The sequence below is a fragment of the Saccostrea cucullata genome, unplaced genomic scaffold, assembly GCF_032062105.1.
Source record: "Saccostrea cucullata isolate Sc308-1 unplaced genomic scaffold, CSIRO_AGI_Scuc_v1 ctg112, whole genome shotgun sequence".
NCBI classification, from domain to species: domain Eukaryota; kingdom Metazoa; phylum Mollusca; class Bivalvia; order Ostreida; family Ostreidae; genus Saccostrea; species Saccostrea cuccullata.
The window spans coordinates 595,811-612,294 of NW_026939726.1; the positions used below are offsets into that span (position 1 = coordinate 595,811).

At 32.2% G+C, this 16,484-nt stretch overlaps 1 protein-coding gene across 1 annotated transcript; it reads right to left on the reverse strand.

Annotated features, from left to right (window-relative positions):
• Positions 1 to 10,479: 10,479 nt before the first annotated feature.
• On the reverse strand, positions 10,480 to 11,858 carry LOC134253784 (uncharacterized). Its single transcript, XM_062736372.1, has one exon. The coding sequence runs from the start codon at positions 11,840 to 11,842 to the stop codon at positions 10,862 to 10,864; it is 981 nt and encodes a 326-aa protein (XP_062592356.1). The 5' UTR covers positions 11,843 to 11,858; the 3' UTR covers positions 10,480 to 10,861.
• Positions 11,859 to 16,484: the final 4,626 nt, after the last annotated feature.

Sequence of the window (16,484 nt, forward strand, 5' to 3'; positions counted from 1 at the left end):
TTGAGTGAAAGTTTCATTTTATAAATAGATTACTAGTATTTCGTTCAAAATTCGGCTCTGGTGTCGGGCTAAACTATGGTAGGGGTCATGGAAATATATAAAATAATTAAAATGAAATATATGGAGATAACAAACATAATTCAAGCTTATCCGCCGTGTACTCCTTGTCATGATCGAGAAATAACTGGGAAAAACCCGTCGACAACGAAGTGTAAAAACTTCATTTCAAGAACAGCAGGTCATGATCAGTGATATGGAGATGCCAGCATGGATCTCGTAGAGTAGTTTATTTTTATTTTTAACGAAGCATGACCTCTGGTTGAATGGAGCCATAAAAGAATATTTCAGTTTTACTGGGGAAAAATATAGAAAAGATCATTTTTTTTAAATTTTTAACAAAAAATTATTTCAGACAAAAAGTTTGTGAACACTTTATTATTCCCTGACAAGGAAGTACGAGGGGATATAGTACCACTTGTGCATGCTTAACGCAGGTGACATTTGTAATTTACATAGATATCAATGGCAATTGCAGCTTTGCTAACTTGAATATTTGCTGTTTTTGTAAACTGTTTTTCGTAATTTTTGTATTGCAATAACAAATATTTTCACTAAAAATTAAAAACAATATTTGATATATTAGGGATATTGTTCTTTTTATGCGAATATTATGCACGTACGAGGGCTGTTCAATAAATAATGTCCTGAACTGTATGACATACAAAACAGATATCATATGACATTTAACTTGACTTTCTCTCATTATTGAATCTTTACTAAATTTATAACAGTTTATGTGACCACTTTTTATCCTATAGTTTCATCGTGAGAATTAAGTTGGGAAACAAGGGCTTTTCGAGACACTGCATTATAAATGAATGGTAAAGAATCAGTAAACTTGTCAAAAATCCCAAAGAAATATTCACTGAAATATGTGTCATTTACAACAACCTATGCCTGTTCTATAGACAAATGGGCAGGTGGATTTCAATGATAAAAAATTATATAATGGGCATCAAAAATGAATACCCTCCTTGCCAACAAAAATTATAACAACTTATGTACTGTTTGCCAAATTTCTACAAAGAATATTTGATTATGTATGATTGACTTTAAGACGCATAGCAAATTTGATAGACATCATATCGGGAGTAATTAACACTGTTTTTAAGAAACGTTTGACAGTAAAAAAGTTTGGAACTCAAAGGTCACCCTATATTTTGAAAAATGAGTGAAAACGACAGCGTGTACGAAAGTCTTAACAATTATTTTAAAATATCAGTATTTGTAGTTATCCACGTTTGTTTGATATTCAAACAGATATTGGAACATGGATCTATTGCTAAAAATCATCAAAACAAAATTTACCATAAGATGTACTTGATAAAAACGGCGTAGGTCTGACAAAAGCAAAGATTTGCAAGAGCACAAAGATTTATATGCAATTTTCTTAAATACTAGTAGTATTGTTGTTCAAATTCGTATTCGGGGAGACAGTTTAATATCTGAAGGAGTCTAGAAAGCATTTTTTGCAACAAAATTGAAAGGTTTATTAGAGGAAGGACCTAGAATCAGGGATCCACTACATTAATTTTCTTCATGACAGCGTCCAAACCCGCATGCCCTGAAGAGTAAAGGGGTTTTCTGGATAAACAGAAAAATATTTTTTTCACATTCACATTAACAATATTTGCCAGATCTTTGACCTTTTTGACTTGTTTCTATTTCCAAACTTAAAAAAAAAACACCTTTCAGAAGGAAAAAACAAGTCCAGGAAATCATTGGATCTGCCATTTTCTAGTATACTAAGGGTCGTACCCTAAAATGAGTTCTAAAAACAATCAGAAATTGGATAAAAAATGTTACGGACATGTGTTTGAATTAAAAGAGATTAATAAGTAAAATCATGAAGACTAAATCATTGAAAAGCGTCGTTTGCTTCTTTCCGAGCACCGAGGACATTATTTATTGAACAGCCCTCGTACAATGTAGTAAAAAAGTGAAAGGGTTAGTTAAAAATAGAAATGGGCTAACCAGAAAAAAGAATACTCATATATGAAAAAAAAAATTGAAGAAAATGTCTAAAGACGAAAATCTTATTTCGTGGGATGGGGTAGGTTTCAATCTCCTTTTACAACCCAATTTTATTCATATTCAATACATTTAATATATTATCAATCCTTTAGTAACCATTAATTTTTTTACTATACTTCAAGAAAAATAAAGGGGTATCCAGCCTTTCAAGAAACATTTTCAATAGAGAAATAGTGAATGCATGTGTTTAAAAACTTTAAAATAAAAATTGGCGAACGAGTTGAGTTGAGCACAACCATCACCGTGTATACTACATGCCTTTTGTACATGTACGTTCCTGATTGTATTAAAACTTCCTATGTCGAAACTATTTCAAGTTTTTCATCCTATTAATATCAACATCTATAAGATAATTTTACTTTAAAAAGATATTAATTGAGTAAAAATTATTGATGGATGTTTTATAATTGACCTCGACATTTTCGAAGTTCTAATGGCTGATAAAAATATACAAAGGTATTCTTCCCTAGATAAAAAAAGAATAACATAATGTTTGAATATATATGGTATATATATGCAAAGATTGCATGCTCAGAATAAAACAAGATCCTTTGAAGACTCAGTTTGAGTCTTAATGTTCACGAAATCGATTCCAGGTAAAGCAAGGCATTGGAAATCAAACGGTGCACAGAAGTACAACGAGCTATTTTTTAACCTACCCATACCACGCAAAAGATTTTGAAAGAGATCAGCGTTTTGTGGAAATAGTGTTATTTTTTTGACAGATTAATAATACGAAGACCCTGTACCTGTACCTCTTGTGAGCCTTTAAAAGGTCCATGTATTTATAAATGTGAAAAATAAAGTTTCCGATGTTTTTCCTAATAAAGGTGAAGATCATTATGAATAACTAATACATGTATTTTGTTGCAAAATGCCCCTATTTATAAACGGGATGATTTGTTTTGTTCATAATACTAGTGATATGAATAAATTTTAATTCAATTGCGGCAAGTGATGCGTCGTATTCTTCTTTGAAATTTTCACATTTATAGAGTGTTTTTTAAAGTATTTTTCTCTGCGAGTCCTTCATATCCGTTTAAATGGTCTTATTTGATATTCATGAAAATATTTTATCACTTTTATAAATACACTGTACAAGTTTTAAAAGGTCAAAATATTTGTATACTTTATGCCAGGACAGCTGCATGTAAAATAAATTTTCCTTAAAATATTGCAAATTTATATTAATATTAATGAAAAATCAAGCCAGTTATCATTGAAATGAATGCCATTTTTTTTTCAATTTTATCAAGATCTGTTCAAACGTTTAAAAAATGTCATGTTTAACTTAACAAATTATAATCATACCTTGTTGAAATGGAATTTTTCAGTCTATCCTGGAAGATGTAATACTTGTATCTTCTACATCACATGTTCAAACTTGTAAAAGCAATGAAAAAAAGCTCTAAGCCATAGAAACCGCTGGTGGCGATCGCAGATAATACTAAACTATTAGCAGATAAAAACCATGCAAAGCTTAATGAATGTTGCGTTCTAACGAAACGTTACTTAAGTCCGGTTAACAACGGTAAATAACTGCTATTTAGAGGACTGTGGGTTTTTTCGCGATTAACTTCATTGGAAATATTATATGTATAAAAATACTATACTTCCTCTATTAAGTATTGCAAAACCGTGAGAGAGAAAAAGGGACTGGGTATAAATTTTCGGTCAAGGGAAGGATACCCTTTGAATGTATGCTTTTAGTTAGAAATCAATGGATCTAAAATTGGTTTAGGAATCATGTTGATTCCATATATACTAATAAATATTTATATATCGTAGTTTATGATTTTTTAATGTAAGTTTAAAATATTAACGTTTTTGCACATGAGTATGCATCTTAATTAAAATTGAAATATTGCAAGAATTCTATATTTTCGGTCTTCAAATGATTAATTAAAAAGGAAAATCAATTTGCAAGCAAATCAAAGTCATAGGGGGAGATTTCATTTTGAAATATACATTGTACAATGCCATGTATATATACACGCTTATAATTCTAGTTCAAAGCATCATACATACATAACGAAGGTTAATCAATTTAATCCATCGTCAATTTGCAAGGATTCACTTTTTGTTGATTAAAGTTTACAATGCTATTTTAAATTCTTGAGGACACAGTTTTAACAAGACAATTCTTGAAATTTTATAATGTTTAAATTGTTATTGCGGTAAATATTCGTATATATGATTTATGTCGAAAATTATGCCTGACATTGGGCGAAATATTTAAAAAAGAAAGATTTGGACCCTTGTCGGAATTGATTAAATATTTTATAAATATATATCAAAAAATCGTGTAAGAAATTTAAAAGACAATACGCTAACCATCTTATCTTCCGTTTTTACTGAATAGGAGGTGAAAAGGAATTGAAAAGACTGCAAAATCAAAACGTTATGATTTCACCAAATAAGGCTCGTTTAAGAGGCCTATTATAATACATACGAGGGCTGTTCAATAAATAATGTCCTCGGTGCTCGGAAAGAAACAAAAAAGGCTTTTCAGTGAATTAGTCTTAATGATTTCACTTAAATATTCTCTTATAATTAAAACACATGTCCGTCACGTTTTTATCTAATTTTTGATTGTTTTTAGAACACATATTTAAGTATGGCCCTTCGTATACTGGAACATCGCAGATTCTTTGATTTCCTGGACCTGTTTCTTCTTTCTGAAAGGTGTTTTGTTCAAGTTTGGAGAATGAAACAAGTCAAAGAGTGAATACCGGTATTGTTTGTGTGACAAAACATTGACTTTCTGTTTATCCCCAAAACACCATTAGTCTTCATGGCGTGTGGGTTTGGACGCCGTCATGAAGAAATTGAATGTAGTGGATTCCTGATTCTGGTTCCATCCTTTCATAAACCTTTCGAATTTTTTGCAAAAATTTGCTTTCTAGACTTCTCTAGAAACTGAACTGCCTCCCTGAGTAAGAATTTTAACAACAAGACCACTAATATTTAAGAAAATAGCATATAAAACTGTTTTTACGCTTTTGCAGTTCTTTGCTTTTCTCAGACCTTGGCTGCTTTTGTCAAGTACATCTCATTGTTAATCTGTTTTAAGGGTTTAAAGCAACTGATTCAAGTTTCATTATCTGATTGAATTTCAGACAATTTTTTTTTTAATTTTTTTTTAAATACTCCCAGTAATTGTTTAGATATTCTTACACTCTGTCGTTTTCACTCATTTTTCATTTCAAAACATAAGGTGACCACTGAGTATTAAGCTTTTTTTTTTTTTACAGTCAAATTTTTCTTTAAAACAGTGTAAACTGCCCCCCCCCCCCCCTCAAAAAAAAATTATGCATATCAATGTTGCTATGTGTCTTAAAGTCAATCAAACATCGTCAGTGATAATGTGTTGAATTTTGGCAAACAGTACATTGATGGTTGTAAGCCCTTGTCGCCTAGGACGGTACCCATTTTTAATGCCCATTATTTAATTTTTGTTCATTGAAATCCACCTGATAATATCTCTATAAGACAGACATTGGTTGCTGTAAATCTCACATATTTCAGTGAATATTGGGATTTTTAACGAGTTTAACGGTAGCTTTAATGAAGCGTTGAATTTCACTCTAGTTTACTGATTCTCTACCATTCATTTTTATGTAGTGTCTCGAATAGCCCTTGTTTTCCAGCTTCTCACAATGAAACTATGTGATGAAAAGTGGTCACATAAACTGCAATTCATATTCAATCATGAGAGATAGTCAAGCTTTATGTCATATGATATATATATATTGTATATCATGGAGCTCAGGATATTATCTATTGAACAGCCCTCGTATATGTAGTTGTAATTTACAAAAACTAAGTCTTAATTCTACTTTTGGAAATCTAACATACTGGCATTTCACTTTCCAAGTAAGGTTTTCTTCCAAAATTTATCCCAGTATTTAAAACTTTCAACAGTCCAATCACCCAAGGCGAGTCAAATCTACCCTACCTACGTTCGATTACTGAAGTAAAACCCTTACAAACAAAGATACAAAGTAGGGTCGATCAAATGCGAACCTAAACCCCTTTCCTTACTCCTTACAAACACATTGACTGCTTTTAGGAGAAACTTCAAAAGTACACTGATACAACATACTCTATGTGATGAATATCTCAAAAACTCCCATGGAATTTCAAAAAATTTAAATTCAGATTTTTTTTAAGTTAATAAGCATCAAAACTTGCCTTTCTAAACTTTATACAACTATTACTCACAATTTTTTTTTTTACCTGTGCTTTTTTGATATTGTAGACAGTTGCTTCTGCAATATAAATGGAAGTCGGACATGTTCTTATCTTCTGATTGGTCATCAAATTAAAAGGATGCTTGAGTTGCTGTTTGAAAGTATTTTTGTTGTCTTGGGAGACCAAGTCTTCCAACAAATTATTTGAATTCCAATAGACATGCAGTTATCTGTGCTCCTTTACTAGCTAACTTGTTTTTATATCACTATAAAGAGATTTTATTCAGAAACTTTTATACAAGAAAAAAAAACCACTTGCTTTGGCTCTCTTTGGCGGGCTACTAACATATCAGTTGATGTTAAAGGGATTTCAAAAAGCTCATTTAAAGTCGTCGTTTTGTAAATTCTATGAACGTTATACTAACTTTGTTGGCAAATATAACCTATCATTGGATTTACTTTATTGGAATTATTCATACCAATTATTAGGCCTTTGTTTTCCATTCTACTGAATTTGACTACGGAATGTTTCATACGTATACTTGATCAATACACTGGACTCGCAGCGGATGTGGCCGGTCAAACAAGGGAAGCTTAATCCTTCTATACACCTGATCCCACCTCTGAAATTTTCAGGGATCTATGTTTTCTGTCCTCTTTACAGATTTGTATATTGTGTATATTTTAGGAGATCGAACACTGTTCGTTATATCTACTATTCATATACATTTTATAATTAAAAGTTTGCATTCTTAAAGCAACTTTTCAAAAGCTTAAATATCAGGTTTTCTAGTTGGAGATAATTTCAAATTTTACATAAAATCAAACGAGTCTTACTTAACTTTAAGGAATATAATGCAATCATTAAAGATAAAATAAAAGCCTTTTTTAAAAATACGTACTGGTATTCCATAAGACTGTTTGCAACAAACTGAAATTGAAGATAAATAATAATTTCATTTACTGCTTAGGTACTAGAAGTATTAGGTAATTATATCTTTGATAATGTTTCTTTTAATTCCTTTTCTATCCCAAAATGCTTTAAACTAATGCCAAAGTATTTTATATCGGATAAATATAGAAGGAATAATGCCCGTTTAGAGGTGGAACCTTAGATATAAAGAACTTTGAGGATTAATTTGAATTTTATGTCTGATCTAAAAATAGCATGCATCATACTTAGACACAATAAAAAATCTTTAAAATATTACTTGTATTAATTTCCTACTAATAAACGTGTGTCCTTCCACATTAACATGAATTTAATTTCTTACTTAAAAAACGGAATTTAGAGTTAAATTTTCCAAATGTTCTTCATAATATGCCATCAAGATTCACAAAAGGATGATGCATTATAAATTCTTCCAATAAATGTTTGAAAGCAAAATTTTTCTCCCTGCCCTGCACAATCGTTACATTCAAGACGACTGCGACAATTGGCAAATTACGCCAAATTGGACCCATGTTCTTGAATGATATGCCTGCATCAGCGAGATTAGAAGGTACTTAAGTTTCATGAATGCCTCAAACATGGTCAGCATAATTTTAGGGGGTTATAAAAGGTTGCAATCGTTTAACGTGTTTTGAATGGTTTTGCAATAATAACAGAGGATTAGCTATATATGATCTATCAATATAAAGATTTTTCGCCTACTCAGACAAAAAAGTTTTATGCAAAATAGCACTTTTATTTACTCTTAATTAGAAAGAAGTGGATATTGAGGTTAAGATTCCCTTTAGTGAATGTCTTGGATTATTACAGATTGCTTTTATATTGATAGATACTTTAAGTTTAGGCGCAGTATGAATTTGAGAGATACAGATGTATTGGAAGTGTACTGATAATTCAACGTTTTGTTTTTGTATTTTTTCTTAAGATGTGGGAGTGTTTTGGGGGGATTCTTGTATTTTTTTCCAGTATTTTATCTGGTGTGCAGAAAAATAAGATATATGCAATAATTTTTGTGTGCATCTCCGAATACTATAGTTGGTGTGTCCATCTCTTAAACAAGTCTAGATTGTAAATTCAAGAATAAAAAATCTCTACAAAAGACCTTCCCAAGCACTTCATTTTCTAATCTTTAATTTTTTGTGAAGAAATAAAAAAAAGTAAAGAGAACAAACAGTACTCGATCTCAAAAAAATCTATTGACAAAATACATCTACAAGGGCATAAAACACAGGCTCCTCGAAATTCAAGAGGTGGTACCAGTTACGTAAGAGGGGAAGGCATTCCCTTGTGACCTGTCACACCCGCCGTGAATCCTATGTATTGATAAAAAAGATGGAATATTCTGTGATTAAATTTAGTACAAAAACAACAATTGGCATGAAACAAGTCAGCAAAAAAACGGTCTGATGATACATTTGGGTTATATTGTTATTAAGATAATTATAACGACCATAAAATTTACGAAATGCTTACTTTAAGCGAGGATGTTGAAACCCCTGTGAGATAAACTTATGTGTGAATAGTCTGTCTCGGTTTAAATAAAAATTGGTCGTTCCCAGAGCATGTTCTTGAGTAGCGAATAAATTGGGAGACATTAATACCATTCGCATGTGATAGCGGAATATAACTACACACATGTACATATATAAGAAAGATTGTCGATGGAAAAGCTAATAGAAAACATGCCGTTTATCATGCAGTTTACATGTTTGTTGGCCTTTGTCGTCTGTACTCGGAAAAACATCTGAATATGAAACAAGTGTGGCAGACGCTGGGGTGTGTTTTATCTAAAGGTCACTGAGATATATCAAGTCAACATATAAATGGAAAAAAACTTGTTAATTGTTAAGAAATTATTGTTAAAAGATATAAAAAAACTCGTCGATATATCTTAATGTTGCGTTGAAAGCCACGGCAAGTGTTTTCTTCTTTTCTCATAGAAGTTTTTGAGTAAATTCTCCTTCATAGGAATATAAAAAAAGTCAGCTGATAAAGAATCATAACTAGTTCCCATCGGGATTCCAGAAGTTTATTGAAAGACGTTCTCCGACGACTACATAAATGTTGTCAATGTGGAACTCCAGCATACTTTTAACATTCACTTCAGAATACTTTTGTGTAGCGATATAGTGATTTTACTGTACGATATGTAAATTTTTCAATGTAATTTAAATGGCACAAATTTACTTTTAATTTGAAGAAGATGTCTATGATAGCAAATAACCCACTTCTTAAATTACCGTGATTATTATTTGTATATATAAACCGTAGAAAAGTCAAACGTTCGATGTTATATACTTTTGAAAAATGTAGTAATTCATTTTTAATTTAATGATAAAATTATTTCTAAGATTTGCCAATATATGATATTACAAAATATTTGATAAATACCACTTCTAGAATATGCTGAAATAGCAAACTGAGTCTGAAGTTTCTCCTATTCCGGCAATATCTTTGAGAGGATTTTTATAAAACTGAGGAATCCAGTATAGGTAGGATATATCAAAATGACGTTGTTTGACTGGAGTTTTAAAAGTATGGAACACTGAAAGGTGATTTTGAAGAATATCATCCTTGGAAAATGAACTGCTGTATATGCTGGATTTCCATACATAGAATTAAAACCAAGTTCCTTCGAAATAAAGTTATAATAATGAGCCTTACAGAGTTCATAGTGCTACAATTCTTTTCTGCTGGAAATATTACATATTGTTCTTGTAGTCTCTCTTACCATTTACGTTTGTGCCACTTCCGATGGAGTGAAAACGAAAGGAAAAATGGTTCATGTTTTGCCTTTTAATTTTCCAATACAATGTTTACAATATGTTTCAAAAACACTATATTTCTTCTGGAAAAGTGCTACGGTCTTCCCTTATATGTTTAGCCCAACGTCTGGTATAATCTTTGACAGAATTCGTAATAGGAATGAAGTTCTGTCGCCAATTGAAAGATCACTTATCTTGTCATATCAAATTAAGATTCAGCTTGATCATGGTATTATTAGTTCTAATCAATATTAATATTAGAAAATTTTTCTACTTAATGAATATAATATTATATATACCGGGTATATATGAAACATTTTCAGGAAATATCTCGCCAATTTCTTTTTATTCTAGTTTGTTTGAATGGATAATGTGAGGGTTGCTTTCTTGCATATCCATGTAGAGATGCCAAAATGGTTAAAAAATAACTTTAGATGGAGAAGCATTTTATTTAAACAAATTTCATATAAGCACTTTCTGCACTGAAAGAGATCCTTAGTTTTACAAGTGCACTATTCCGAGACAAAGGCAAATATTACCCAATCGGTCACTCACACCATCTTTCTTAAACTGTCTGCAGAGACTGGTACAGGTTCCGAATTCATATTTAAAATTAGAGATTTTAAGGAAATAGAGATCGATCATTTTCTTTATTGACGGAAATCAGATTGATGCGAAAGAGCCCCACTCAATGATAATTTTGTCGGTGAATCAAACGTTTTAACAAGCAGAATTAACAATTATCTGTTGGAAGAGTTCAAAAGAACAAACAAAAGCACTCCTTCGTTGCGCGATTTGCCTTATCTCACCCTTGATGAGATGAATTACAGATAATATTCCGATCAGAATTTAAAAGTTTAGGGCTCTTCCGGAGGCAAGAGGACATCAAATATACGCAGTTTGTATTTGAAGTCCGTAAAAATCATCAGATGGCTTTTCTTCCTTTGAAATGCTATGAATCTTGCTTTCCTAACGCCATCGACACAAATAGAACTAGATCGTTTTCCATCTAAGGAGACAAGATTGACACCTTTAGTCAACCAATCACAGCAAAAGATAAAGTTACCCTCCAACATCAAACAGGAAGGATGTAAAATATGGTCCACGGGTACAGAGTTCCAAACTACTTCTCCGTGGAAATTCACACATGTTATACACTTCTCCGACATATTTGGTATATATATAAAGTCGTTAGTTCTGTCCAGTTCGATGTTATTTGATCGATATTTTTTCCTATCAATTTGAATATTTAGAGGAATATTAAGATATTCATTTCCAATTTTGGAGTAAATTTTGATAAAGTCTTTACTGTCTTGTACATACAATACTGCAAACCAAGTACCATTGAATGTCACTGTTCTGGAACTCTTACACACGGCGAACCGTTTAGGAAGCCGCGTGACGTATTTCCCGGAAATATTATACAATCCAATGAAACCGGTTTCTAAGATGGCAATGTCATCAAATTCAAAAGTGGTCAAGGAAATGAGTTGCTTTCTAAGTTTTTGCCTGTATGCGTATTTAAATTGTGGGTCAAAGACGGTTAAAGTTTGATTATTTCTGTCCAAAAGCACAGTTCTTCCGTTGTCAAGGCAACAGAGCCCACTAATTCGACAGGTATGCTTTTTCTCGTCCTCTTCGGAGTCCACGTTATTAACATAGACGTCTGTTAACCACGTCAGTCGGCAAGGATTGGTAATCGAGTTCGAGGAGAAGAGACTGGGGTGAACTGAAGAGGCGGAAACGTTCTCACCCTGGGGTTCAAGGACACTTTTCTCGTCGTCATGGTGATCATCGTGTTCGATAAGACTCTCTCGTTTACAGCAGCAGAGTCCCATTGTATCTTCATCCCCGTCTCCTAAAACATTAGAGATTGGTGATTATTAAAGACGATGAAGACAAATATAACTTCTTAAAATCATTTATTTTTGATTTGGCGATTGTGGCCACGACCTACATAATACAATATATATTTTATTAAACGTTATAACATAACTCCTTATAAACCTTATCCTTATAAACCATCCTTATCCTTATAAACTTTATATCCTTATCCTTATAAACATTGAGATTGGTGATGATGAATTGACAACATTCATTTAAATCAATATAATTACATGTAGTTTCTGATTGAAAGTATTCAATCTTAGATTTTTAGCGGCACTCTACCGTAGACCATTTCAGAATTTTTGGTACATACATGCTTGATTGAATACTTGTAACTTTATACGATATCATACATTGTAAAATCAAATCATTGTTTCATGTGTTGCGTGATAAATCCATTGCTAGTCTGAAAATAAATGAAATCTAATTTTATTTTATTCAGTTCCTTATTAGTGCATAGCGGGAAAGCGAATGGAATCTTTTTTTTTTACTCTTACAGAACACATTTAATTATTTTCAAAAATATCAAATTACTAAGCATAAGAAATGTTCTGGTGAAAAAGGTTTTAAATGAAAACATTTTTTCAACTCCAGTTGAAACTGCTCCAATTGGTCTCTCGGATAAAATAAACATTCGGAAAACATTGTGTAACAGACGGACAGATGGACAGACTTACAGGTATGATAACACTATACCCGGTCCTCTTAAAAACGTGTACTTTGTGGGTCAACTACAGATGAAGAAAAAATTATGTGATTTTATATAACCAAAATTCAATTACTAGATTTGGCTATTTTTTCACTACAAAGTGCATGAAACTCGGCATTCTTTAATGAAGGAATTTTCCACGCAGTTCAAATCGAAAAATTTAGTCAAAGAAAGGTTTAAAATATTGATTAATAATATTTTATCAATTGAATTTCGATATGTCACAGAAACTTGCTCAGCTTAAGTCTAAATTTATTGGCATCAAGCAATTAAGAATCTGTTCTCTAAAAAAAAAACCAAATATGCACCAGAGGAAATTCAGATAACATTATGTAAGACTCGTCACACATCAACAATTATCATCCACCTACACTTTGTTTTACGGAAAAACGAGGTCAATTACTTTTCATTCCAAAAGAAACACACAATGTCAAGGACTTTTTACTCTAATTAATTAGGATGAAAAGTGCAAGAGGAAATCAAATCAAACACGCACATCAGGATCGACGTTTCCGGTTTGTAAATACACTTTTAACGTTATTTCTTTCCGAACACGTGTTCTAACGTCCCCGTTTCCGTTCACCTATATTTCGAAAAAAAGGTTCAGGTGACATTGCCGTTATCACAGATGTGCAAAAGTCAATGTGTTTCATTTAAATGTAAAATGATCGATAATGCAGTTTTTTTTTCCTGACTAAAAAAATTAATCTTTATCTTTTATATTGTCTTTTATGAAAATATTTCTGATATTCTGAGACATCATCAATTTAAAAGGGTGAGAATAAAATTGATTATTAAACTACTCTTGTTTCAAAGGCGTCATTGGTATCATTTGAAACAAGCAAATTCAAAGAATTGTGGTCCCCCGCTTTCGGTATCTTTGTGGGCAAGATATCATTTTTAGGGTAAAGGTCAATAGGTCAAAGTTTTTGGTATCCCATGAAAGGTCTTGCCATAAAGAATACACATATAAAAAAATATGAAAGTCCAGTTTCATATTTAACGTTTTTAAAAAGTAGTTAAAACTCCAAGGTCAAGGTTAAAGGGTCAAAATTCTTGGCATAACAAGGATTACATACGTGAATTACGAAAAGCCTTTACCGTTTAAAAGTTATGGTCAAGGTTAAAGTTTTTTTTAAATCTCCAAGGTCAAGGTTCAAAGTTGTTGGTATTGAAAGGTCTTGCCACAAAGAATACATATGTGAAATATAAAAATCCTTGTTTCTACCGTTCAAACATTGTAACCAAGGTTATTATTTTTTAAAAAGTAGTTAAAACTCCTAGGTCAAGGTCAAAAGGTCAAAGTTCTTGGTATCCAATGAAAGGTCTTCTTACAGGAATAAAATATGTGGAGTATAAAAGTCGTAGTTCTTATCGTTCAAAAATTATGGTCAAGGATAAAGTTTTTTCATAAGTACGTACATTTCCAGGGTCAAGGTCAAAAGGTCAAAGTTGTTGGTGTTCATTGAAAGGTCTTGTCACAAAGAATAAATATGTTAAATATTTCATTCAAAAGTTATGGCCAAAGTAAAAGTTTGGATTTTTTTAGTAAAAGTAGTTGAAACTCCAAGGTCAAGGTCAAAAGGTCAAATTTGGTGGTACCCAAAGAAAGGTCTTATTACACATATGAAATATGAAAATTATAGCTCCACTAAATCAAAAGTTATGGGCAAGGTTAAAGTTTGTGTGACGGACGGACAGACTGACGGACCGACGGACAGACAGACGGACCGACGGACAGACGAATGAGATTTAATGTCCCCTCGCTTTCGCGAAAGCGGGGGACAAAAAAGGGATAACCCTCTTTTGGTGCGATTTTCATTCATATTTCATAAAAGTATTTCTTATGACGAAACTTTTTCTTGAGTACTTTTTTTTTTTTACTTTTTATCCTTGACCTTGGAGTTTGAGTTACTTTTGAAAAACTTTAACCTTGGCCATGACTTTCTAATGGTTGGTGCTAGTGCTTTGATATTTCACATTCCTTGTGAAAGACCTTTCTTTGGGTACAAATATATTGTTGATCTCTTGAGTTAACCATGGACTTGGCTTGCATTCGAAAACTTTTAACCTTCGACATGAGCTGCCATACGAGGCATCAGTGTAACGTTTCCCAAACACATCTTTTACATTAGTAAGGGACATTTTAAGGAGAAAAAAGAAAATGTTCAAAGACGATGTGTTTCTTATAAGGATTTGAATTCTATGGTTAAGAAAACCGGGAGGCAAATTTTTAGTCTTTTTGACAAGTTCCAAACTACATTCTTGCCTTATTACTTTCACATTTACATTTCAGATTTCTCTTATGGCATGTAAATAAAAGTCAAATCAAATTTTATGAACTATTGATGACCAAATTTTTCGAATATATTGCCAAAACAAAGCAAAGTTAATCGTTTCTTGCCACATTTAGTAGAAAACTAATTTTAGTGCTGCAGACAGGATTTCTGTTATAAAATCATTGATCGAAATTTTTAAAAAGTTTGAAGAACATCTACATCTATGTACAATATTGTAAAACAAAAAGTAAAGTTTAAAAACATATCTAATTCCCTCCCATTTACTTAGCTCTCTCTCTCTCTCTCTCTCTCTCTCTCTCTCTCGGGAAAAGGGATAAAATGCGCAAAATTAGATGTATCTAATCAAAAATGAATTCAGCATAAACCAATACGTATATCAGCAAATGTTGGCCAAAAAAGAAATAAAATTGGCAACCTACCTTGAGTCTCCGCACCCGGACAACAGGGTTTACCTGTAAACAAGTACCTACTAGATAACCAATCAACCCATCTATTAAAATATAATTTTTGATGCAATCAAAATTAGTATTGCAGTTCATTGTTTCTGAGTTAACTCCCCAATACACAACTTATCAACGTTCAATCAATGAAGACGCTTTAGAGTTGTATTGTTTTACTTGAAGGAAACACAAAGCTGGATAATGGATATTTAAACTACTGTTCTTGACTCTTTGACACTTGTGATCAAAATCAGAATTTAATTGCATTATGTATCAAAATACGCGTGGAATTGTTGTCCAGAGACAATCACACATAATATTCCTATATCTGATTCAAGGAGGGAAGTCTAGAGTAGAAGATCAATTCAGACGCAACTTTGTTTCTCTCTCCCTCTCTTTCTCTCTCCTTAACCCCTTATGGGCGTGTGTACGTAGTAAGAGCCAGTTTTATTTAAATTATAAACAAGCAAAAATCGCTAACAATCATGTTGAATATCAATCCTATTTAAATTTTCATGTCTATCTCTTCAAATTTGAATTTTGAGTTATCTTTCTTCAAGAATTTACACTGAGTTAAGGTGCTATTTTGGAATAAAGACTATATACTGACAGTGAATAGACCAAAACAAAAATGTGTACCCAAACAAATGCAGGGACAGTATAAGAAAATATAACGAGCGGAAAGCATAATTAATGAATTTGATAGCATCAATTTGAAATATATCATTATGAGACTAGGAAATGCAAGATCAAGCTCAAATAAGCAAATACATATGTAGATTTTTTTCTTTAGGAATAAAAGGTTTTACTACAACTATAAATGTCATTCTACACAGTGTATTTAGTTTTTCTCTTTTCAAGGTTGCAAATTTTGTCCTATACTTGGCACTTACGGCCATTGAGCAGTGAGAAGTCGTTTTCGTTCCAGCACCTACTTCGACACGGACCCTCAGTTTATACGGTTTCATCCGAAGGACCGGTCTTCACGTCCCAAAGTGGGATTCGAACCCGCGACATAAGGATCAACTCCTTACTTCGCGACTCTAGAGTAAACGCTAATGCTCTAACTACTGCGCCACGCGGGCGACCTTTCAAGGTTAAAAAATGCACCAAATTTTAATCAAAATTAAAATCGTCAAGAGTT

Excerpts from the sequence above, each read along its gene's own strand:
- LOC134253784 (XM_062736372.1), bottom strand. The coding sequence starts at position 11,842 with ATGGGACTCTGCTGCTGTAAACGAGAGAGTCTTATCGAACACGATGAT.